At 36.9% G+C, this 23,984-nt stretch overlaps 1 protein-coding gene across 3 annotated transcripts in view; it reads left to right on the top strand.

Moving 5' to 3' along the window:
- TMTC1 (transmembrane O-mannosyltransferase targeting cadherins 1) overlaps positions 1-23,984 on the top strand; it is a 261,821-nt gene that overhangs the window by 48,719 nt on the left and 189,118 nt on the right. For 2 of the 3 annotated variants that reach the window (XM_051961108.1, XM_051961109.1), the window contains exons 3-4: positions 9,258-9,331; positions 11,974-12,150. The exons of the other annotated variant lie outside the window; for it this stretch is intronic. In XM_051961108.1, the coding sequence (XP_051817068.1) occupies positions 9,258-9,331; positions 11,974-12,150 (251 nt within the window). The remainder of the gene's footprint in view (positions 1-9,257; positions 9,332-11,973; positions 12,151-23,984) is intronic. 3 annotated transcript variants of the gene reach the window in all.

The following is a 23,984-nucleotide window of genomic DNA, read 5'->3' as shown; positions in this document are numbered from 1 at the left end:
GTTTTTAATTTTTTAATTTTAAGGTTATACTGTGGAGGAATTTACAAGTTTTGAGAAAAATAACTTCCCAAGTCAAGTTCAATAGTTAATCTTTTTTTAGATTTCTTATCATTAATAATAATATTGAAATATTGATATCTGACAACTTATATGTAATATTTTAAGGTTTACAAAGTATTTTGTTTACAGTTATTTATGAAATATGTAGTTCAATTACTATTGTTTCTGATTTACAAATGAGAGAATTGAATTATACAGCTGAATGACTTACTCAAGGTCCCAAAGCTATTAAGATTAAAAGCTGAAATTCAAAGTAGGCTTTCATATTGTTAAGAGCACATTTCCTTCTTTCTATTTTATTCTGCTTATATCACATTATGTGCAGAAATGCTCATTAATGAGGCTATGCTAAGGCATAAAAAAGAGATTATCTTTATGCCTCATAAATAATAAGAGACAGATTGTAATATCCAGGTCTCCTGAATTACCACTGGTAAGCAATACCACCCTTTTAGTTAATAAATGCATAATTAAGATGCTCGATTTATTTTCTTCAAATTCATCACATATACATATATATATATATATATATATATATATATACACACACAGATACATATATATATAAATCTATCAGAGTCAGGAGTCAAACTGACATTTTCAGAACTATGGGATTGCCTGATGCGGGACATAGTTAGCAAATTATGAGAAGGACCTGGGTTCAAATCTCCCTCAGACGTTTCCTAGTTCTGTAACTCTAGTCAAATCACTTAAATTCTTAATTCTGAGAATTCTTAATTCTTAGTTTCTTCATCTGCAAAATTAGGGGCAAGAGACTTCAGCTTTAAATTTTAGAATCTTCCAAAAAATTTAATTTTTTTTTCAACTTCTTTTTCAGTTGAGTAATATGGAAGCATGGAAGCTGACCATGGCATTTAATATCTTAGTTTTTAATATTATTATTTATAGTCCTGACAAGTTCATTTATTTTTTTCCTGTTTTCATATACTTCCTTATCCAAATAAGAATAATAATGAAAATGAGGGGGATTGTGTTTTATGCTTTAAAAAAACTTACAGTTCTCAACATAGTGCTAGGTACATAACTGGTATTCAGCACATGTTGTTGGTTGGTGATAAGGTTTAACTAAAACTGCATGTATATTGATATGCTAATCTGAGCAGTGTGGTATCACTGAAATCAATTTGAATTTGAAATGAGAATTGAGTTTGAGTCCTGTCTCCATAATTTATTGAAACCCATTTCTCTGATTCTCCATTTTCTTGTAATACTATATTTGAAGTGCTGAAACTGAGTAATCTAGAGGAAAGAGCATTGGATTTAGTATCAGGTTACATGAATTATCTGTCTTATGCTCAAGAAGATTACTTAATATTTGTGTTGTTCAGTTATGCCCAGTTCTGACTTTTTAAAAAAATTGTTTTGGCATAGATACTGGAGTGGTTTGCCATTTACTTCTCCAGCTCACAAAGTAGTAAATGTCTAAGGCTAGATTTGAACTAGGAAGATGAATCTTTCTTACTCCAGGTCCAGTTTTATCTACTGTACCTTCTACTGCTCCATATTTTGTAATGCCGGAGAAACTGAGCAAGACAGAGATTAGAAAACAATTTAATAGTTTATTAAATAGAGAGATTTACTGAGAACAAATGGATCCATGATTGGTCCCAGGGCTGAACGAGACTATCATCTCAAAGAATCCAATATTGAGTATTAGACAGCAAGTTTTTTTATAGGATAACAAAGACAATGACATAATGGGAGTAACCTAATGGGGGGAGGCCCCTAGGATGACACAATGGAGGGAGGTACTGGAGAGGTTACTGATATTCTAATGATGTCTAAAATGGATAGACCTTTATCCTATCAAACATTAAGAAGGAATGATTATAACCTAAAAATATAAAACCTTTATCTCATCAAACATTTAGAGGAAAAGATCATAACTTGAGGCAGAGTAACTAAATAGGACAATGGAGAAACTGGATCAGGACATTAAAAGGGAACTGTGGCATAACAATTTCTGTGCATATTTCTTTGTGCTAGTACAGTGAGGGGCTTGTACTAAAATCTAGTGATTGGACAATTGATATGATCTTTCACTTGTAAATCATGCTGTAAAACCTTATATCCTAATAGTACTTACCTACTTTCCACATTTAATCTTTGATCTTTTAGCAGAATTATTACTGTTGATAGCTTGGCTTATTCACTCCCAACCAAGAACAAACTGTAGTTGGTTCATACTAGAGAGAACAGACTGTTAAATTTTCACTGTGAACATTTACACTGAAGAAATCTTGGAAACCTTATAAATCAGGGATTAATTTATTGTTTTGTTGATTATTTAGACTTATGAAAGTCATTGATAGAATATGAATAATGCAGATTAAATTTAAAAATGTTTTGAGAGTACATTTTTCTCCACTGGCGTACTGATTGTTAAACATTCACCCTAACATCTCTACTCTAAGTTCATAACTTTTGCTCATAAAGAGGTCTCCTATTGGTCAGAACTATATCCCCCGAACAGTTTGTTTTGTAGCTACTATTTTCCAGCAGAATATCACTATGCACATTATATAAAGCTGTATTTCAGGGTACCTCTAAAGCCTTGTTTTAGTTTCAGTTTGAGAATCTTTTTAATAACTCTTGCTAAACATGTCCAATTGTATTGAGATGCACATTACTTCAATTTCAATAGACTGGTTTTATTTCCAGAGTTCATTGTGACTGATCCTATCTGGCTTTTCCTTTCATGATTAAAAGGGTTTAGAGAGTTACGAATCTGATAAGAATTCTAAAGGATCCAAGCTGTGCTGCTTTCAATAGACACAGGACAAAGCCAATAATTTCATAGTCCTCTGATTTGACTAAATTTTAATAACATGTGTACCCTTGTACTCAGTATGCCATACTTCCAGAGAGCATGCTGTTCTTTTAGATTTATACAAAATTATTCTCTTATGGTGCCATCTTGTACTTTCATTATGTGATAGTTAGCAAGTAGTATATGGAAATACTACAGGAGGACAACTTCAAACAGATGTAACTAAGATTCCATTATATAATGTCAATTAAGATTGTCTAGAGTGGCCAATGCTTTAGTAAGCATAGAATGAAAGTTAAATTTTCATCTTTTCTTATCTCTTAGAAGACTCATAATTAAGAATGTGGTTTTTGAAGAGTTTTTTAAATACAGATTTAGCACAATGGGGTCAGAGATTGGCCCTGAGATTTCATTAATATAGAGTAATCTTCCTGATTTCCAAGATCAGGTCTTTTTTTTTTTAATTTAATTTAATTTAATTTTTTAATAACTTTTTATTGATAGAACGCATGCCAGGGTAATTTTTTACAGCATTATCCCTTGCATTCACTTCTGTTCCAATTTTTTCCCTCCCTCCCTCCACCCCTTCCCCCAGATGGCAAGCAGTCCTTTACATGTTGAATGGATTGCAGTATATCCTAGATACAATATATGTGTGCAGAACCAAATAGTTTTCTTGTTTCACAGGGAGAATTGAATTCAGAAGGTATAAATAACCCGGGAAGAAAAACAAAAATGCAAGCAGTTTATATTCATTTCCCAGTGTTCTTTCTCTGGGTGTAGCTGCTTCTGTCCATCTTTGATCAATTAAGGCTCTCTTTATCGAAGAGATCCACTTCCATCAGAATACATCCTCAAACAGTATCGTTGTTGAGGTATGTAATGATCTCCTGGTTCTGCTCATTTCACTCAGCATCAGTTCATGTAAGTCTCTCCAAGCCTCTCTGTATTCATCCTACTGGTCATTCCTTACAGAACAATAATATTCTATAACATTCATATACCACAATTTACTCAACCATTCTCCAATTGATGGACACAAGATCAGGTCTTTATCCACTATGACATTGAATGGGACTCATTGGATGAAATATTTCTAAGTATTGTCACATGATTCCTGTTTACAGAACTGGGACCTTGGGGAGGTCATTTGATTTCTGGAGGTATAAACTTTGAACTTGGAGATAAAAGAAGTTGCAGGAAATGATATGATCTGTACCAGGCAGCCAGCATTGGTGACCATTGGTCAAGGATGGTTACCTCCTTTTAGTCTATCCAATGAGAAGGCTCGACCCTTTTGCCTTTTAAACCATGGACAAGCTGGAAGCTGGTCAGATTTCAGGTGCACATTGTGGTGTGGGAGGGGGGCCGCTGGGTAAGGAGGCTGGGATGGCTCTCAGGTGTGTCTGGGCCTCTCCCTGCAGGAATTAAATAAATGCTTTCTCTTTGTACCTGATGATGCCTCTGATTAGTTAATTGGATTGGGAAGGGAGTCTCGTACCCAACCTGTCCCACACAGTTTATGGGGGCTCAGCCCGGAATCTGGTTTCCCAGAGAGATGACTGGTGGCCCCTCATTCAAGGTAGGTGCCAGCTTGGGTTCTCCAGCTGACCTTCAGATCAGACCTTCAGCCTCCCTCTCTGTGAAGAATGGGCCTAGAGAGCAGAGACGCTCAGATACAAACAGAAGGCACACAAGTCTTCAAAGATGAAACCCGGGTGAGAGAAAGCCAGGTAACTTATGCATGTGTGATCCTAGAAACACTATTTGTTAATGTGCCCTAGAACTATCCTTGTGGGCCCTGGGATCATCAAGTCTTGAGTGATCCAGATTAAGGGATGAGTACTAGATTAAAGAGCTCTGTTAATGGCTCAGGATAGGAGTCTTCTATGGTTGGCTATGAAGGTAGGCAACTTCTTCTGACCCTGGTCTGCCAAACCACCCTGGGGGGTGGGGGGAAACAGGAGAAGGGTCAGCTGTGCATTTGCTGGAGACCAGGGGTGAAATTGGATGCTTTGAGAGGGGGCAGTCCAACTCATCTTCGGAGCAAAAAGAAAAAAAAAGTGCATTTGTGTATTTCTGTTGTATGTTGGAAAGAGGCGAAGACATGGTCTCTTCCATGTGATTTTTGTCTTTGTGTGTCTTTGTACAGAATGTCTTTATCATGTTTGTTCTGTGAGCTAGAATTTGTTACAGAAAAAAATAAAGAGAGAAAGAAACCTTCCTGTAGGCGCCAACTCTGGCCAAAGTTGGAGCATCAGAAATATTGGTTAGGGAATTTGGCAATTGTTAATTTCAAAATTCCAAAGAAATTCAATTAAACTGGGGAGGGCTGTGAAGAGAGAGTGAAGTTAGTAGTTTTTCTTTTCCTTCCCTTTTCCTGACTGCAGCAGGGTTATGTGGGGCCAGAGTGGAGAGAAAGAAACTATGCTGTTTAGTGAAATTCATTATTTGAAATATGATAGCAAAAGCAGTTTTATTTTATTGGGAATTTAAAATTGTATTTGAGTTGATTTTAAGTTAAAATATAGGTTATTAAAACAAAATGCCTGTAGCTTACTTTAGAGGGAGAGATCATGTTTGTATCTCCCTACTCAGATGGTATGTTGCTTTCTAGAAGTATTGGGTAATTTGTAAACTATGAGTTATGCCTTAAAAATTTGTCAGCTCTGTTGGGTATATATGTAAGTTTTATGAAATTTGGTTCAAAGTTATTTACGAATCTTGAAGTTTAAGGGAAAAAGTGATTTAAAGACAAGGAACAAGAAAGATTGATTTGCAAAAGCAATTAGTAGTTTAAATGGAGCATCTAATATTGGTTTGGGAGTGTATGTTAGAGAAGGTTTGAGCAAGTAGGCTTTGGGAGGAGAGAGAGAGAGATGGAAGAGGAAGAAATGCTGTGAGAGAAAGAGAGGAAAAAGGCTTTCCAGGAAATAGGGAACAAAAAGGTATAAACCCCTAATGAATTCGCCACAGGAAAGGAGATAACCCATGAGGTTGGGGCCTGTCTTTAGCTGGCAGATTGGATCTTGGGGGAAATGGCTGTGAGAAATTGGGTTTGAGAAGCATCGTGGAATGGGGGAAGGTCGACCATGTGGAAAGGGGCCTTAGTATGGTAGCTTTTTTTTTTTTTTTTTAAACAAACTGCAGCTCCTTGCTGGTTCAAACATTAATTTCTTCTATTAATTGCTTCTAATTGCCTACATTTACATGGTGTTAATAACTGAATATTTTATTTTTATTTTTCAAGTCTATAGCTGCTTTAAGAAGTGTGTTGGAACTGTTAGTTTTCTGAAAGCAATTTATTTCTACTAAGATATCCCATCTGTCTTCAGCAAATTATTTAATGTTGCATAATAGACTCCTTGTTCAAGGAATATGAGAAGGAAAAAAACCAAACCTAGAGCAGAATTTTAATCTGATCTGATAATTTGATAGGGTTATTTCCAAAAGTTTAATTTTTTTTTTTTTAGAATGAAGAGAGCATTAATGTTAAATCTGAAAGTTTCTTTTATATGGAAATAGGATGAACAACATGCAATTTAGAATTCTTCTCTGTACTGGGTATTTTAAAAGCAAAATGATCTGTGTAATGTTGAACCTAGAACCATCTACTTAGATATGAAGGATAAGCTGTATAAGCTGTGAACTTTCTAGGATGAATCTCTTACTGTGATCCTTGAGAGCTAGATTCATCTGAAGCTTTGATTAATGATAATTGCTGTAGGAGATAAAACCTTTTTGGGACTGTATTTATTTGGAGTTTTAAATTCAGGAATGACTGAATAGATCCAAACTAGTGAAAGGAATATGCCACAAGCTACTCAGAAGAAGCTGTTACAGGTGAAAGGTAACATTTGGGAATGAATTATAAGGACTCTCTTGGTCTCAGCTGAAGGTAGGATTCTTCTTCCTCAATTTCCCAGTAGTCTTCTTTTGAATGAGAACCCACCTGATTATTCCTGAGTCTGGTTTAAGATGGAATGGTTAAAAATGAGGACAGTTATCTGAAGTAACTGCCTTAAATAAATTATGTCCCTGAGGAAAGAGGAAAAACTCTTATAGCAAATGTTTGTAATCCGAGCAAGTGAGATATAAAACACAAGTATGTAGTTATTTCAATTTGTAGCCCAGCCCTTGGAGGACTTTCTGGTTGCTGCTATTATATCTTTTAACCCTTTTACTTCTTGGGACTAGAATTTCTTTATCTAAAGACTTACTTTGCCCAAGTACTTGGGGCCATTCCCATTTCGCCTTTTGTTCTTTGAGAGAAATCAGGCAAGCTCATCTTGCCCTGATTAGGCTAAGGTTTTTTAGGACCTTAAAAGTTAAACTAATCTGGAGCTTTTAAACTGTATGCTGATGGAAGATGGGGTTAAGTGCTTGGGGTCTCTGGAACCCCAATCTTACTTATTTATCAAACAAGTATACTATCTTCAAATGCGTTTTTCATGTTCATGGGAGGCTATATGGAAAGAGAATTTTTGACACCCAAACAATTCCCCATTAAGTAAGCAGAAAAAATGAGTACTGTCAGGTATCCATGGACCTAGAGAGGTTTCTGTTGTTAAATGGAAGAGAATTCACTGCAATTTAAGGGAAGCAAGCTTACATATCAGCTGCCCATGTTCCTGATTGTGTGCCCCTGACTATGGCAATTTTTAATTCCCTGACTCCTGCATTCCCTCATATAGCTCCCAGGCAAGTAAATTCTGAAAAGGGCCTGCATTTGTGCTCCTTGAAGGGACTTCAAACTGCTTTGTTTTTCCTTTGAGGAAACAAAAGCACGAATTTGGGAAAAACATTCTTTGGTGTCTATTCTAGGAAAGCTGTTGGGATGAGAGGCATTTTTGATAGCCTCATCTTCCCTCCAGCCTTCTTCTGGGTGGGTTTCCTGGTTACCATCCTTAGTAATCTCTTTATTAATTCTACTTTTGTTTATTCTTTCTCTTTTGCTCATATTTAGTCCTTGCATTTTAATATTCTTGTGAGAGTTGCTTCTTCCAGACTCTGAGCCATGAAATTCCAACTACTTGGTCATCCTGAAAATCACTGAGACCTGATTCTGACAGTCAGGACCAGATGGTGCTTCTGCTGCTGTGCACACTCCTGCCTACAACTCACTCATCACCCCTTTTCAGTCCGAACTCCACTGGGTAGAGTTAGCTATATGCCCCTGGTCAGCCTGAAGCAGCTCCAGAAGATGAGACCTTTGTCCCTTTGTCACAAATGAGTCCAGGTCTGGACTGCTTGTGGTGGGATGTAGATTTTGGAGTAAGAAATCTTCAAACTGATGAAAAAGAGGGGGACCGAATGGGACTGATTGAAGTATTTCTCTGTATTGTCACATGATCTCTGTTCCCAGAACTCTGGGACCTTGGAGAGGTAATTTGCTCTCTGGAGGAATGAACTTTGAACTTGGAGATGCAGGAAGTTGCAGGAAGTGACAAGACCTGTAGGAGGCAGCCAGCCAGCATTGGTGACCATTGGTCAAGGATGGTTACATCCTTTTAGTCTTAATCCAATGAGAAGGCTCGAGCCCTTTGCCTTTTAAACCCGGGACAAGCTGGAAGATGGCCAGGTTCCAGGCGTACATGGTGTTGTGCCAAAGTTCCCTTTTGATGTCCTGACCTAGTTTCCCCTTTGTCCTATTTAGTTATTCTGCCTCAGGTTATAACCTTTCCCTTTTAATGTTTGATGAGATAAAGGTCTACCTCAACTGCTCTGCCCCCAAACCCCAGGCTATAATCATCCCCTCTTAAATGGTTGATGAGATAAAGGTTTTATATCTTTAGGTTATAGTCATTCCTTCTTAAGGTTTGACAGGATAAAGTTTTATCCATTTTAGATGTCATTAGAATATCAGTAACCTCTCTCTATTGTGTCATCCTAGGGCCCTCTCCCCCATTAGGTTATCCCCATCCAGGTACCTCCCCCATTATATCATTGTTCTTGTTATCCTATAAAAAGGTTGCCCTCTGATACTTAAGGGCTGGACTCTTTGAGATGATAGTCTCAAAGATGATAGTCCAGCCCTGGGACCAAACATGGATCCATTGGTCCCAGCATATCTCTCCATTTAATAAACTATTGAATTGGTCTCTAATCTCTGTCTTGCTCAGTTTCTCCAGCATTACAATGGTGGGGTTTGGGATGGCTTCCAGGTGTTTCTGGGCCTCTTCTTGCAGGGATTAAAATAAATTTGTACTTGATGATGTCTCTGATTAGTTAATTGGATTGGGATGGGGGTCTTGCACCTGACCGTCCCACACAGCATGCAACTTCTTAACATTGGAGTGTAGATTTCATTGTTAGAAAGATTTGTTCTCTGTTCAAATGTACTCTCCCCTTCAAAAATAATCAATCTCTGTCTATCTGTTTCATTCATGGCTGTCTCTTTCTCTAGGTGACTGGCATTGTGGGCAGAGCAGATGTATTAGCTTGTTTGCTATTTCTATTGGCCTTTCTCTCCTATAATAGGTGAGTATCATTTTATTTGTTCTTCCTTTTGATCCATTTTCTCCCCTTTTGAGAACCCTTCAGTCTTTGTAGTTAAGTTGAATCAATTGACCTTATAGAGCAAAATCTTTTCCTGAAACAAAAAACCATGCCATTAGAAGTGCTTTTTGTGTACTAGAAAGAATAAGAGTTAAGTTTTTTTCTTTACCCCAAACTCCTACCACTTAAAACTATATCTTTTCTTTCAAGGGAGCAGTGAAATTAAAAATGAATCCTTTCCATAATTTTAGGAAACTAAACTTTCTTCGTAGCTTTATTCTGTGATTTTTTTGACCAAGAACAAAAATTTAGAAGTCCAACTCCTCCAGAATACCCTCAAACAAACAAAACACTAATCCTATGTGTAGTTCTTTCATCTCTTCCTTGATCTTTGGTGTTATTTTTTCTATTCTAACATTTCTAACATTTTCTATGTCAGTTTTCATTTATTTTACCTTCTTGGTCTTTTAATCATTCTTTGCAAGTTAGCTCAAAATTTAAGAGAAATTAGGATGGATTTGAAACAGATTCTCAATTTTAAAAAATTTTCTTAATCTTATGTATTTTGAATATTTTCAGCAAGGGGAAAGAAAGGAATTTGGGATGGATGGGTGGGATTTCTTTGTTGTTGTGAAGTAGAGAGTGGTAATAATAACCTTAGATTTTTATTCATTCTGAAAGGAATTTCTTTTTCATCTTGCCATTTGTTTGTCCAATGATGTAGCTAGATCCCTTCAAACTTTATCTAATCAGAAGGTAAGTCCCTGAGGTTATTTCTCTTCTATAAAAACACTTACCTGAACCTCACTTTCTTGCTAATCCTATTAGACCTTAATTCATTTTAGGTTTATCCTACTAGTCAATGGCATAATTCCTCCTAACTTCTTTAGGGAATTTAGTCCACCTAATGGCATAGCAGATATGGCTGTAAATTCCTTAGGATTTAGTTTGCCTAATGGACTTTCCCTTTAGGTAATTGTAAATTCTGCTAGGGGACTTAAGGCCTAAGTCTTTCCCCTTGTTAATGGCTAAGACTCCCCTTTTAACCTTAAGCCTGCCAGTCAGTGGCATAATAATAATATCTTTGCTTCTTGATCTGGAAGCCTCCAAATTTTTTTGACCCACCTTGCAACACCAGCCTGAAATCCCAATAGGGATTTTAGGGATCAAATGCTCTCTCTAACATTTGATGGACTCTATGTGGGAGAGCTTGAAAACCTCAGTATATTTTTGAGGTTCAGTGCCTCTGACTACTTTTGCTCCATCAGACTGATGAAGGAATGGTCACCTCTTTTGCAAATTCACTCAGTTCTGGCTCTGCAGCCCTAGAGCAATTGGTTTACATGGCTCTGAAGACAACAGAAGAGTTTTCATTAGTACTGTGTAGCAGTATTTCAGTCATACAGATACTGGTTCTCTTTCAAGTTTTCACCTGGTCACTTATGCTGAAATTAGCATTATTCAAGAACTATCCTTTCTAGGTTAACCCAAATGATACATTTGAATCTCTTATAAACTTGTATCTTTGGCTGTTATTATGCTTCTTATTCATAGTCATGTGGCATCAACAACAGAAACAGTATGATATAGTACACAAATCGTTGGATTTAAAGTTAGAAAAACCTGGGTTCAAATAACAAATTTAGCTTTTACTAGCTGTAAAATGCTAACCAAGTCATTTACCTTTTTTTTTTTTGAGAGGCAGTTGAGGTTAAGGGTCACATAATTAGGAAGTATCTCAGCCTGATTTGAATTTACCACTTCAGGGCCAGTGCTCTATCTAGCTCCCCCAGTCATTTAATCTTTTGAGCCTTTGATTGTCAGCTGGCTAAAAAATAAATAAATAAATAAAACGTGCATAATAATAGTGCATGCCTCACAGGATTATTATGAAGATCAAATGACACAATATATTAAAACACATTTATAAACTTTAAAGTGCCATAAAAGTATAAGTTAATCTTACTATTTTTAATGTTAGTTTCAAAAAGATAGTTTTTTGTGATAGGAACATTGAAGAAATTTTTAATTCCCAAATGTAGTCCAATTTGCTCTATTCTTTTTGTGCAATTCTAAGCCATTTGCCATCTGCCTTGTCTGTTCAAAATATGAATTGAAGTTCTAAAGTAATTTGCTGTATTTCCAACTACATTTTTGGGCAGTAAAATTTTTCATTTCCTTAGTTTTTATTATGTGAATTGTTAATTTGATTCCTTGAGTGGCCATTGATCTCAGGAAGGAGCTTCACCTCTGCATTTTTCCATGGCTTAAAGCATGGAATGTCATCTGCAAGCAGAAGCATCTGGTAGCATCATCTCTAAGAAAGCCTTCTATCATTTGTGCTTGAATGACCTACTAAAACTTCAGAGAATTTGGAGTCAGAGGATTTTATTTTGAATCCTAGTTCTGCTTCTTAGTACATATCCTTATCTGTAAAATGAGGGAGTTAAACTTGATGACCTTTAGTGGCAGAGATGGGTGTAGCTCATCAACACTTGGGGTTAGTTCACTTTTTGTAGGCTGAAGAACATTTATTCTGCTGTGGGTATCATCAAAAAGAAATTTGTTGGGGGTACTTAGTAATGTTACTCTTCCAGAGAACTGACTTTCAAACTTATTTGCAGGAGCATGGATCTGCTTTACATCGGGGAGTGTCTTTCTCCTACAACTTCTCCATTCTTTCTGCTACTCAGTTTGTTTCTGGGGACCTGTGCAATGTTGGTTAAAGAGACGGGAATCACTGTGTTTGGAGTATGTCTAGTATATGATCTTTTTTCCCTCCCTCATAATAGAGGTAAATGGTAAGTTGTTTTGAAGGTTTTCTTCTTCTTTAAAAGACAAGTCAAAAACAGAATTGTCTGGAACTTTATTAGCATTGAATGCTCAAAATTAAAAAAAAATACTTTGGAATAGTAAAAACAAAAAGACCTATACAAATAATTATAACACAATATTTCTATCTTTGTTTAAATACTGGGATCAACTCTGCTGTACTAGATTAAAATTTCTGAAAGGTATTAGGTAATGGAAACTGGGTTATTTTTCTCCACAGGTTTTCTCATCTTGATCTTATGCCTTTTTAATGAGGCTGACTAAAGATGATGATGACTAGAGTTTACCATTATGAATGGAAATAATTTTGTGGGCCTGCTTTTCCTTTGTTAGAAATGGATGAGAGTGTCCAAACCTGTCTTTTCCTTTTATAGCAAGAGCCTTGGTAATTCCTAGGTTTTTGGCAGAAGTATGGTTTGAGTGTGAAAAGATGGAAGGCATCTGAACTGAACTGGAAAAGCACCATGATAATTAAGGGAAGGGAAAGGAAGTAGGAAGGCATGATAAAAATGCTGACAAGTACATGTGTTTTAAAAAAATCTTACTGTTATATGTTAAGAACCATGCCTAGATAAAGGAGAATTCTCCTAGAGCCTCCATAGCTGTGAATCATAACATCTGAAGGAGTTGCAAGGCAGCCTTTATGGATGGGGAATTAAATAAATTGGAGGCAAGAGGGAAGAGTAGAGGTCAGACAATGCAGTTACTTCTCAGTAGGAAAGTCAAAGAACGCAACTGCCTCTCAATCTCCTTATATTATCATCATCATCCTTTCATATGAAGGAGATGCATTCTACAGGTCTGAGTTAGACCTTTAGCAGCCACTGGCAGGTGGTTCCTGTCGGGCGCTATAACTCAGACTTGTAAAATGGATCTCTTAATGTGAGAGGGGGATGATGATACCCCAACTAAAAAAAAAAGAAACATTCTTCTGTACCTATACTGTGTGTATGTGTGTGTGTGTGTGTGTGTGTGTGTGTGTGTGTGTGTATTTATGTGTTGTGGGTATCTCTGTATAAATAGTATATATGAATTATGTTTTCTGTGGCTTTTTCTAATTGTATATATTTTTTAAAGCCTGTATGATTTGTTGTTTCCTAATATTGAACCATCTTTCATTCATTGATACAAATTCCACCTAATCATAATGATGAGGTGTGAGCATTGAGGATAAGCAATCCCCTAACAGCAGTGGGTCCCCTTAATGTTAGGTTTTGTGAAAGAATTTGCAAACATCAATAAATGCAGGCAAAGGGTTTATATATGTTAAGAAAACAATATGCTAAGAAGAAATCTTTCTTAGCAGGCAAACTCCTGATTAGAAATTTAGCAAAGGTGGGTTTACACTGAGAAGAAATTATCTTCATCAATAAGCTAAGTCCAGAAAGGCATTTAGTAAAGCTTCAGGGTTCAGAGTTGTCTTTTATCAGCCTTCTGAGGCCTGGGGCTTCTTTATCTTTGGCCCCAAGCCAGGGCCAATCTCTAGAGGAATTTGAGAAACTGATTTTTAATTCAATTCAAAATTGAGATTACTTATTTTGGGAGTTGTCTGGGAAGGGTGTGCCCCTCCCAGAGGCCTGGAGGGTTTGAGTTTCAGGAGCACTCTTCCCCCCAAATGGGAAACAGGTTACATCAGGATTCCCCCCCCCCAAAAAAAAAAAAGAGGACACAATTTACATCCAATAGCAAACATATACTTTCTGAATATGCTTTTCTCTAGTTTTTCTTTTTCTTTCTTCTTTTTTTTTTTTTTTTGCTATGATTTTATTTAAAAACTTTTAGTCAGTTTTTTTTTTTTTTACCAGTTTGTTATTTTTCTTTGCTTTGCGCTTTTCTGACTTAGAAATTAAGTCTGAAATTTGTTGTTATAAAAAAAAAAGTTTGGGGACTTCTGGGAGTGGAGCCAAGATGGTAGAGATGACGCATAGTTCTCTCTAACCTTCTTTACAACCCTCAAAATAATTACAAAATTTTGAATTAGGTCTACTAAAACTATACAGAATCCACAAATATTGGGAGAGCAAGAAATTATCAGCAGAAGATAATTTCAAAGATCACCAGAAATAGGAAATGGGAGGGAGGCTGTCAGCGCAACCAGCTGAGTACTAATATCAGCACAGACAGCTCAGAGTCCCAGGATCATGCAGTCTCTGTGTGGCAGAGAATTAGACCAAAAAAGATCTGTTTCAATCTAAAAAGAGAAGGAAGCAACCTAACATAAACAGCTGACCACAAATGGCAGCATAGACAGTGCAAAGCCCTGGAATATTGCTGTCTCCCCGAGCATTGCAGACTCCACATGGCAGAGAATCTCTGCAGGGAGGAATCTACAATAGTGTTGGCCACTCTGCCCTGGTTGCAAGCCAGTAGATCAGCAGAGAAGTTATAAAACATTCAATACAAACACAAAAGATCAATAGTGAATCCCCAAACACCAAAATCTCAGGGAACCTGGTCATGCCCACCATCATCACAAGAGAATCGGCACTGATCCAGTGCAGTTGTGGTCCCTGGAAAATCTCTCCTCCCCTAAAGGCAGACTTTAAATTAATTTTTAAAAATGAGTGAAAAAGTAAAGAGGACTCTAGCAATTGACAGCTTTTGGCTAAAGAGAAGAACAGATTTCAAACCCTGAAGAGACAGATTTCAAACCCTGAAGGCAGATTGTCTCCAGATAAAAATGATATAACCTGGTCTCCATCACACAAGGTTATGTCATCCAAAAGGTGATATAATCTGGTCTCCATCACACAAGGCTCTCCTAGAAGAAATTAAAAAGGATCTTAAAAGAATGCTAGAAGAAAAATGGGGAAAGGAAATGAAAACTTTACAAGAGCGTTTGGAAAAGGCAGCACAAAACAGACATAATGAACGGAAAAAGGATATAACTCATTAAAAGATAGATTTGATAAAATAGAAAAAGAAAGCAACTCTAAGAAAACAGAATTTGTAAAATAGAAAAAGAAAATAACTCCTTAAAAAACAGAATTTGTGAAATGGAAAAGAATTCCATGGGACAAAAATTCAATTGGATCAAGTAAAGGAAATAACACAATAAAAATCAGAATTGAACAAATGGAAATGAATGACTCCATAAGACTAGAATCAGTCAAACAAAACCCAAAAAATGAAAAAATAGAAAAAAATGTAAAATATCTAATTGGGAACACCACTGACTTGGAAAATAGATCTAGGAGAGACAATCTGTAATATTCTTTTCTCTAATGTATAATTGTTCTCTGGGAGCAGGTTTCTTGGGGAGCTTCTGGAGGCAGCCTTAGTTCAATATAATAATCACCTCAAATGCAGCCAGGGATTAAAGTCCAGTCCTTTATTATCTCTTCCAAAATATCCCAGTTAGTTTTTTTAGAGGCCTATCTCTCTCCTTGGTTCCAAGAACTCTTGTTCTTCCAGCTTCTGCCTCAGCTCAACTCTGAATCCAAAGCCTCCAGCCAGTAGAAATGTGGAATATATGATGAATCTGAATCGGCCTTTAAGAGAGGGATTGTGGGTTCTCTCTTGGCTTGTGGGAGCTCCTCTTAGACTTGTGTATCTAACCCACTGAATCCTGACTTATGAATCTCCTCTAGTGGACTCTTCCTCTTATATGCTCTCTTAAAAGTGTGAACTCTTAAAAGTGTGAAAGGTGTGAACTCTGAACTAGAGAAAATTAGACAACCCACTTGGCACTTTGTAAGAATCCTAAAAACAATGTAAGGATTATTGGACTCCCTGAAATACGTGATCAAAAAAAGAGTCTAGACACTGTATTTTGGGAAATCCTCAAAAGAGAACTGCCTGGATATCATAGAAACAGAAGGTAAAATGACCATTGGAAGAATTCACTGAAGAGGGCGGACCAAGATGGCGGAGAAGGCACATGTGACTTTCTGAGCTCTCATGCCCTCATGACCAACATTAAATTCAGCCTCAAAAATAGTGCTTGACTGGTAAAACCCATGAAGATTAGAAGCACAACAACTCACTGGCCAAAGGTAATCTGGAGAATCACCAGGAAAGGTTTTTTCCTGAGGGGCTAGGAACAGACCAGTGCAGGTAGGGAGAGACTAGCATCTGGGAGCAGACCAGGAGCAGGGGTGACCTCTGTGGCTAGAAATGACTCTCCCTTAGGCTAACTGCTCTACCTTAATTATAAAACGGTAAACCAGCAGAGACATTAAAGCCAAAGACAGAGGTTACTCTCTAAAAAATGCCAGAACCTAAGAAGATCTGGCTATGACCACCCAAAACCAGAAGTGACTCAGGCAGACCTGTAACACAGCCCTGCAGCCACATCCTGCAGTATGGGGCTTCTGCAGGGGCAGTTACAAATCTGCATGGCAGGGGGGCACAGTCCGGGACAGCCTCTAATCTGCACAGTGCGGGGCATGGCCTGGGACAATAGGACTTTTCCAGCTGACTGTGCTTCCTGGGGCAGAGTATCCAATACTGTAGCAAACCTCTCCCCGCAGAAATGGCCGAGATCACACCCCACCTTCTTTGGTTCTGCTCGGCTGTGTCTAAAAATGTCCCCACCCAAAAACAGATCTTTCTTGGCCAATCTCAAGGATGACTTCTCTTGATAATTATTTGTGGGTTTTTTTTTCAGCCAAGCATTAATTCAGAGGCTTGTTATGAAATGAATTCTGAAAGAAAATGTGGAGCTTGCACAGATGTGTGCCTCCTCTCTGACATCTTGGCCAGAAGTCCAGATCATGAACCATTTCAACCTTATCTTGGTATATGGTGTTAGGTGTGGGTCTATGCCTACTTTCTGCTATACTAGTTTCCAATTTTCCCAGCAGTTATATAGCTGCTTCTTTTCATTATTGAACAAATGGAAATGATTTGATTCATCTCATTGTTGAAGAGAGCCATGTCCATCAGAATTGATCATCACCTAGTATTGTTGAAATATATAGTTGTTTTAAATAGATTTAAATTTATCTCTTTATTTTGTTTTCTTGGTAATATGGTGACAATTTTTATTGCAAAGTTTACTTTGCATTCAACAATTTGCTAAAGTTGTTGATTGTTTTGATGAGTATATTAGTCAGTTCTCTAAGTAAATTGTCATATCACCTACAAATGCTTATTTTCTTTGTGCTTATTACTTTTTATTTTCCTTGTTTTACTGCTATAGCTAACCTTTTGGGAACAATATTTCTTTTTTTTTTTCTTCAATTACAATTTTTTAATTATAGATTTTTATTGACAAAACATATGCATAGGTAATTTTTCAACATTGATCCTTGCAAAAACTTTTGTTCCAACTTTTCCTCCCCTTCTCTCTATCCCCTCCCCCAGATGCCAGGCAGTCCCATACATGTTAAACATGTTAAAATATATGTTAAATACAATATATGTATACATATTTATACAGTTATCTTGTTGTACAAGAAAAAATCAGATTTAGAAAGAAGGTAAAAATAACCTGGGAAGAAATGCAAAAATGCAAGCAAACAATAATGGAAAGAGTGGAAATGCTATGTTGTGGTCCACACTCATTTCCCAATGTTCTTTCACTGGGTGTAGCTGGTTCTGTCATCACTGATCAATTGGAACTGATTTGGATCCTCTAATTCTCAAAGATAGCCACTTCCATCAGAATTGATCCTCATATTATATTGTTGTTGAAGTGTCTAATGATCTCCTGGTCCTGTTCATTTCACTCAGCATCAGTTCATGTAAGTCTCTGCAGGCCTGTCTGACATCATCCTGCTTGTCATTTCTTACAGAATAATAATATTCCATAACATTCATATACCACAACTTATTCAGCCATTCTCTAATTGATGAGCATCCATTCAATTTCCAGCTTCTAGCTACTACAAAAAGGTCTGCTCAAAACATTTTTGGACATGTGGGTTCTTTTTCCTTCTTTAAGATCTCTTTGGGATATAAGCCCACTGCTGGATCAAAGGGTATGCACAGTTTGATAACTTTTTGAGCCTAGTTCCAAATTGCTCTCCAGAATGCCTGGATGCATTCACAATTCCACCAACAATGTGGAATGTGGAACATCTTTTATCCTTCTCTTGAGTCCTATATTTGGAGGTTAAGTTTTTTGTTTAGCTCTGTATTTTTCATTAGGAATAAATGGAATTCACCTGTTCCAGTGAATGTCCTGAAGAAAATGTTTAGTTTAGCTGGGTAGTTTATTCTTGGCTACATTCCAGGTTCTTTTGCCTTTTGGAATATCACATTCCAGGCCCTGCGATCCTTTAATGTGGAAGCTGCTAGATCCTGAGTGATCCTTATTGTGGCTCCTCGATATATGAATTTTTTTTTTGGACAGCTTGTAATATTTTTTCCTTAGTCTGATAGTTCTGAAATTTCACCACAATATTTCTTGGAGTGTTTATTTTGGGGTCTCTTTCAGAGGGTGTTTGATGAATTCTTTCAATGCCTATTTTACCTTCTGATTCTATTACATCTGGGCAGTTCTCTTTGATTTCCTGTACTTTTCAGGGAGTCCAATAATCCTCTGATTATCTCTCCTAGATTTATTTTCCAGGTCTCTTTTTCCAAGTAGATATTTAACATTTTTTTCTATTTTTTCTTTTTTTTTTTTTTGTTTTTGTTTTTTCTTGACTGATTCTTAATATCTCACCGAATTATTCATTTCTATTTATTCAGTTCTGATTTTTTTTTATTATAGCTTTTTATTGACAAAACCTATGCATGGGTAATTTTTCAATATTGTCTCTTGCACTCACTCAGTTCTATTCCAACTTTTCCCTTCCCTCCCTCCATCCCCTCCCCTAGATAGTGGGTAGTCTCATACATGTTAAACCTGTTAAAACACATCTTAAATACAATATATGTGCACAAGAAAAATCAGAAAGGTAAAAATAACCTGGGAAGACAAATGCAAGTAGTCCACATTCACTTCCCAGTGTTCTTTCTCTCAGTATAGCTGATTCTGTCCATAATTGATATCAATTGGAAGTGAATTTGATCTTCTCATTCATTGTTGAAGATATCCATTTGGGTATAATGATCTCCTGGTTCTGCTCATTTCACTTAGCATCAATTCATGTAAGTCTCTTCAACCTCTCTATATTCATCCTGCTGGTCATTTGTTACAGAACAATAATATTCTATAATGTTCATAAACCACAATTTACCCATTCATTCTCCAATTGATGGGCATCCATTCAGTTTCCATTTTCTAGCCACAAACATTTTGGTACATAGAGGTCCTTTTTCTTTCTTTAATATCTCTTTGGGATATGAGCCCAGTATGCATAGTTTGATATCAGTTCTGATTTTTAATGAGTTATTTTCTTCATTAACTTTTTTTTTACTTCTTTTTGTAATATCTCCAATTGTGTTTTTAAATGACTTGTTTCAATGGAATTTTTTTCCATTTTACTAATTTTTTTTTAATGAGTTATTTTCTTTTTCTAATTCACAAATCTTACTTTCCTTGGAGTTATTTATCTTTTCCAATTCACAAATTCTGTTTCCCTAGGAGTTCACATTTCAGCAAATTGTTTTCTTTTTCCACTTTATCCATTCTTTCTTTTAATAAGTTATATGCCTTTTCCATACTCTCTTGCAGAGCTTCTTTTTCTTTTTTCCATTTTTCTTCTAGCTCACTTTTAAGATCTTTTCTAATTTCTTCTAGGAGAGCCTTGTGTGATGGGGACCAGGTTATATCGCCCTTTGGGGTTTTGTCTGGAGATTGTCTCCTCAAGGTTGGAAATCTGCTCTCTTTCAGTATAGAAGCTATCATTAGTTAAAGCTCATGTTGCTTTTTTACTCATTTTTTTTTTTTTTAAAGCTCTTGAGTTCTGACTTCAGGGTAAGGAGGTTACCAGCTCAACAGGGACAGATGGACAGTAATTGTCCTGTGAACAGGCTGGGAACAGGGAAGAGCAGCTGGGCTGCAGACATGTGACTGCCCTGGGCAGAACCCTTCCTCCCCCCTTGCAGAAGTGTGACTGCCCTGGGTAAAGTCCTGTGCTGCATATATGAACTGCAGCTGTTCTGTGTTCTATACTGAGTCACTCCTGGTGCTGGGTGGGTGTGGCCAGGTCCTGTTAAATGCTGGTGTTTTGGGGTCACTCTACCTTTGGCATTTGTATAACTTCTCTGCTGATCTACTGCTTTTCAACCAAAGCAGAGCAACCAACCTGTGGTAAAGTCTTGCAAATTCTCCACCCTCATAGACCACACCCCACCCTAGGGCCACTCAGCATGTGCTAGCCTCTGTGTTCTGCCTCCCTACTTGTGCTGATCTCCTCATGCCCGATCAGGACAGACCTTTCTGCAATCTTCTAGATTATCTTCTGGTAATTTGTTGTACTCTCAATATTCATGGATTCTACCAGTCAAGCACTATTTCAGAGACTGAATTTGGTTATCAGTAAGTGAGGGTAGAAGGGAGCTCAGAATGACGTATGTGTCCTCTCTGCCATCTTGGCTCTGCCCCTAAACTCCTTTTATGATATAGATATGCCACTGATACCTAAACCTAGTAGGAAGAAAACAGAAAAAGAAAATTATAGACCAATCTCCCTAATGAATATTGATGCAAAAATCTTACACAAAACATTAGCAAAGAAATTACAGATAATCATGCCCAGTATAATACAGCACGACCAAGTAGAATTTATACCAGCAATGCAAAGCTGGTTCAATATTAGGAAAGTTATTAACATAATTTATTATATCAATAATCAGAAATCATATGATTATTTTACTTGATGCAGAAACATCATTTGATAAAATCCAACATCCATTCCTATTAAAAACACTGGACCATAAATGAACTTTCCCTTAAAGCAGTCAGTAGCATCTATTTAAAACCATCAGTAAGCATCATATGTCATGGATGTAAGATCAGGGGTGAAACAAGGCTGCCCACTATCACCATTGTTATTCACTTTTACATTAGAAATACTAGCCTTGGCAATAAGAGAAAAAAGAGAGATTAAAAGAATTAGAGTAGGGAATGAGGAAACCAAAATATCACTCTTTGCCGATGATATGATGGTATACTTAGAGAACCCCAGAGAATCAACTAAAAAGCTATTAGAAATAATTCTCAACTTTAGCAAAGTTACAGGATATAAAATAAATCCATAAATCATCAGCATTGTTATACTTCAATAAGAAATCCAACACTAAGAGATAGAAACAGAAATTCCATTTAAAATCACTGTTGATAATATAAAATATTTGGGAATGTCAGAAACTATACAAGCAAAACTACAAAACATCTTACAAAGTCAAATCCGAGTAAATGGAAAAATATCAAGTGCTCGTGGATAAGTTGAGCAAACATAATAAAGATAACAATACTCCCTAAACTAATCTATTTCTTTAGTGCTGTACCAATCAAACTCCCAAGAAACTATTTTACTGACTTAGAAAAAATAAAAAAAATTCACGCAGAAGAATAAAAGATCAAGAATTTCAAAGGAATTAATGAAGAAAAAAGCAAATGAAGGTGGTGCCCTAGCTGTAGCAGATCTAAAACTACATTATAGAGAAGAAGTCATCAAAACCATTTGGGCCTGGCTAAGGATTAGACTAGTTGGTCAGTGGAATAGGTTAGGCTCAGAGAACAAAATAGTCAATAACTATAACAATGTAGTATTTGACCAACTGAAAAACCCCAATTTTGGGGATAAGAATGCACTATTTGACAATAACTGCTGGGAAAATTAGAAACTAGTATAACAGAAAGTAGGCATGGACCCACACCTAACACCGTATATCAAGATAAGGTTGAAATGGTTCACGATCTGGACTTCCTGCCAAGATGTCAGAGAGGAGGCACACATCTGTGTAAGCTCTGCTTTTTCTTTCAGAATTCATTTCATAACAAGCCTCTGAATTAATGCTTGACTGAAAAAAACCCACAAATAATTATCAAAAGAAGTCATCCTTGAGATTGGCCAGGAAAGATCTGTTTTTGCTCGAGGGTGGGGATGGTTTTAGACACAGCCGAGCAGACCCGAGGGAGGTGGAATGTGATCTCGGCCATTTCTGTGGGGAGAGGTTTGCTACAGTATTGGATACTTTGCCCTGGCAGGAAGCCAATGGAGAAGTAGAGAAGCAGAGAAGCTAAAAACACAGGGGGTGAAGAATACAACCCTGAGCAGCTAGAGTCTCTCGGGACCTGGCCACCCCTCCCCCACAGTGTCTCAGTACACTCTGAGTGTGAGTGCAGGCGCAGCATAGCCTTTGCTGTCCTGCTAGTGCCCCCTCTTCCCCCCCCCCCCCAGGTCTATAGAGGAAGCTCAGTAACACCACCCAGCCCTTCCCCCAAAAAAGTAGATTCCATTTGGTATTTTGTTCTTTTTTCTTTGCTAATTTGTCTGTAGTGTTTTTCTTTTCTAAAATATGATGGCTCTCTCTGGAGCAGGTTTTTTGGGGAGGTTTTCTGGAGGCAGCCTTAGTTTCGGTTCAGAGTAATAATCACCTCAAATGCAGCCAGGAGTTAAAATCCAATCTTTTATCATCTCTTTCAAAATAGCCCAGTTAGGAAATGAATATAAACTGCTTGCATTTTTGTTTTTCTTCCTGGGTTATTTATACCTTCTGAATCCAATTCTCCCTGTGCAACAAGAAAACTGTTCAGTTCTGCACACATATATTGTATCTAGGATATACTGTAACCTATTCAACATGTTAAGGACTGCTTGCCATTTGGGGAGGGGAAAAATTGGAACAGAAGTGAGTGCAAGGGATAACACTGTAAAAAATTACACTGGCATGGGTTCTGTCAATAAAAAGTTATTTAAAAACAAAAAAAAACAAAATAGCTCTCGTTCCTAGTCTTTTGTCTCTGCCAGCTTCTGCCTCTAGTTCAACTATGACTTCTGGCAATCTTCCAAACTGACTGACTCCACTAACTCTGCTCTTTTTTAATGTTCTTTTAGAGGTATAAACTCAAAAGGTTGACTCTTCCTCCAAGAGTGGGATTATGGGAGGTGTGAATTCCCAAAGTTACAAAGTGAACTTTGTGAATATCCCGTACTTGTGAACTCCAATGTGTGAGCTCTAATGTGTGACCTCTAATGTGTAAACTCTTAAAGTTCTGAACTTAAACATTGTTTCTATCATCTGTATTTGATTCTTCTCTGACAAAATGAGTAAAAAATTTAAACAGACCTTCTATATGGATAGAGAGCAGACTCTAAACCCTGAGGAGACTAAAAACAGACTGTCTCCAGGTGAATCCCCAAAGGAGGAGATCATCTGTTCATCAGCAAAAATCAATCTCATAGAAGAAATTAAAAGGCTCTCACAAGAGAGCTAGAAGAAAAATGGGAAAAGGAGAGGGAGGCTTGGCAAGAGAATCTAGAGAAGTCATCCCACAAATGTCATTTAAAGACAGAGTGGATAAAGAAATCAAATCCTTGCAAAATAGAATTAGTGAACTGGAAACAGAAAATAGCTCTCTAAAAAATAAAATTGGCAAAATGGAAAAAAATTCCATAGAACAAAACAATTCACTTAAAAACTCATTTGGACAATTAGAAAAAGATCTTTGAAAAGTGAGTGAAGAAAATACTTCATTGAAAATCAGAATCAAATAAATTGAATTGAATGACTTGAGGAGACAACAAGAATCAGTCAAGCCAAACCGAAAAAATGAAAAACAATGGAAAAAAATGTGAAATACCTTCTTGGGAAAACAACAGACCTGGAAAAGAAGATGGACATTCAACGACATGAGCGAATTTCACCTATTTTTGGTGAAAAAACCAGAACTTAACAAAAAGTTTGATCTACAAATATAGAACTCAAGAGAAACCTAAAAAGGCAAAAATAAATCTTGGGA

Source organism: Antechinus flavipes, chromosome 5 (assembly GCF_016432865.1).
Source record: "Antechinus flavipes isolate AdamAnt ecotype Samford, QLD, Australia chromosome 5, AdamAnt_v2, whole genome shotgun sequence".
NCBI lineage: Eukaryota > Metazoa > Chordata > Mammalia > Dasyuromorphia > Dasyuridae > Antechinus > Antechinus flavipes.
Note: the sequence above shows the minus strand (reverse complement) of the source record. Positions and strands in the feature narration are given on the sequence as shown.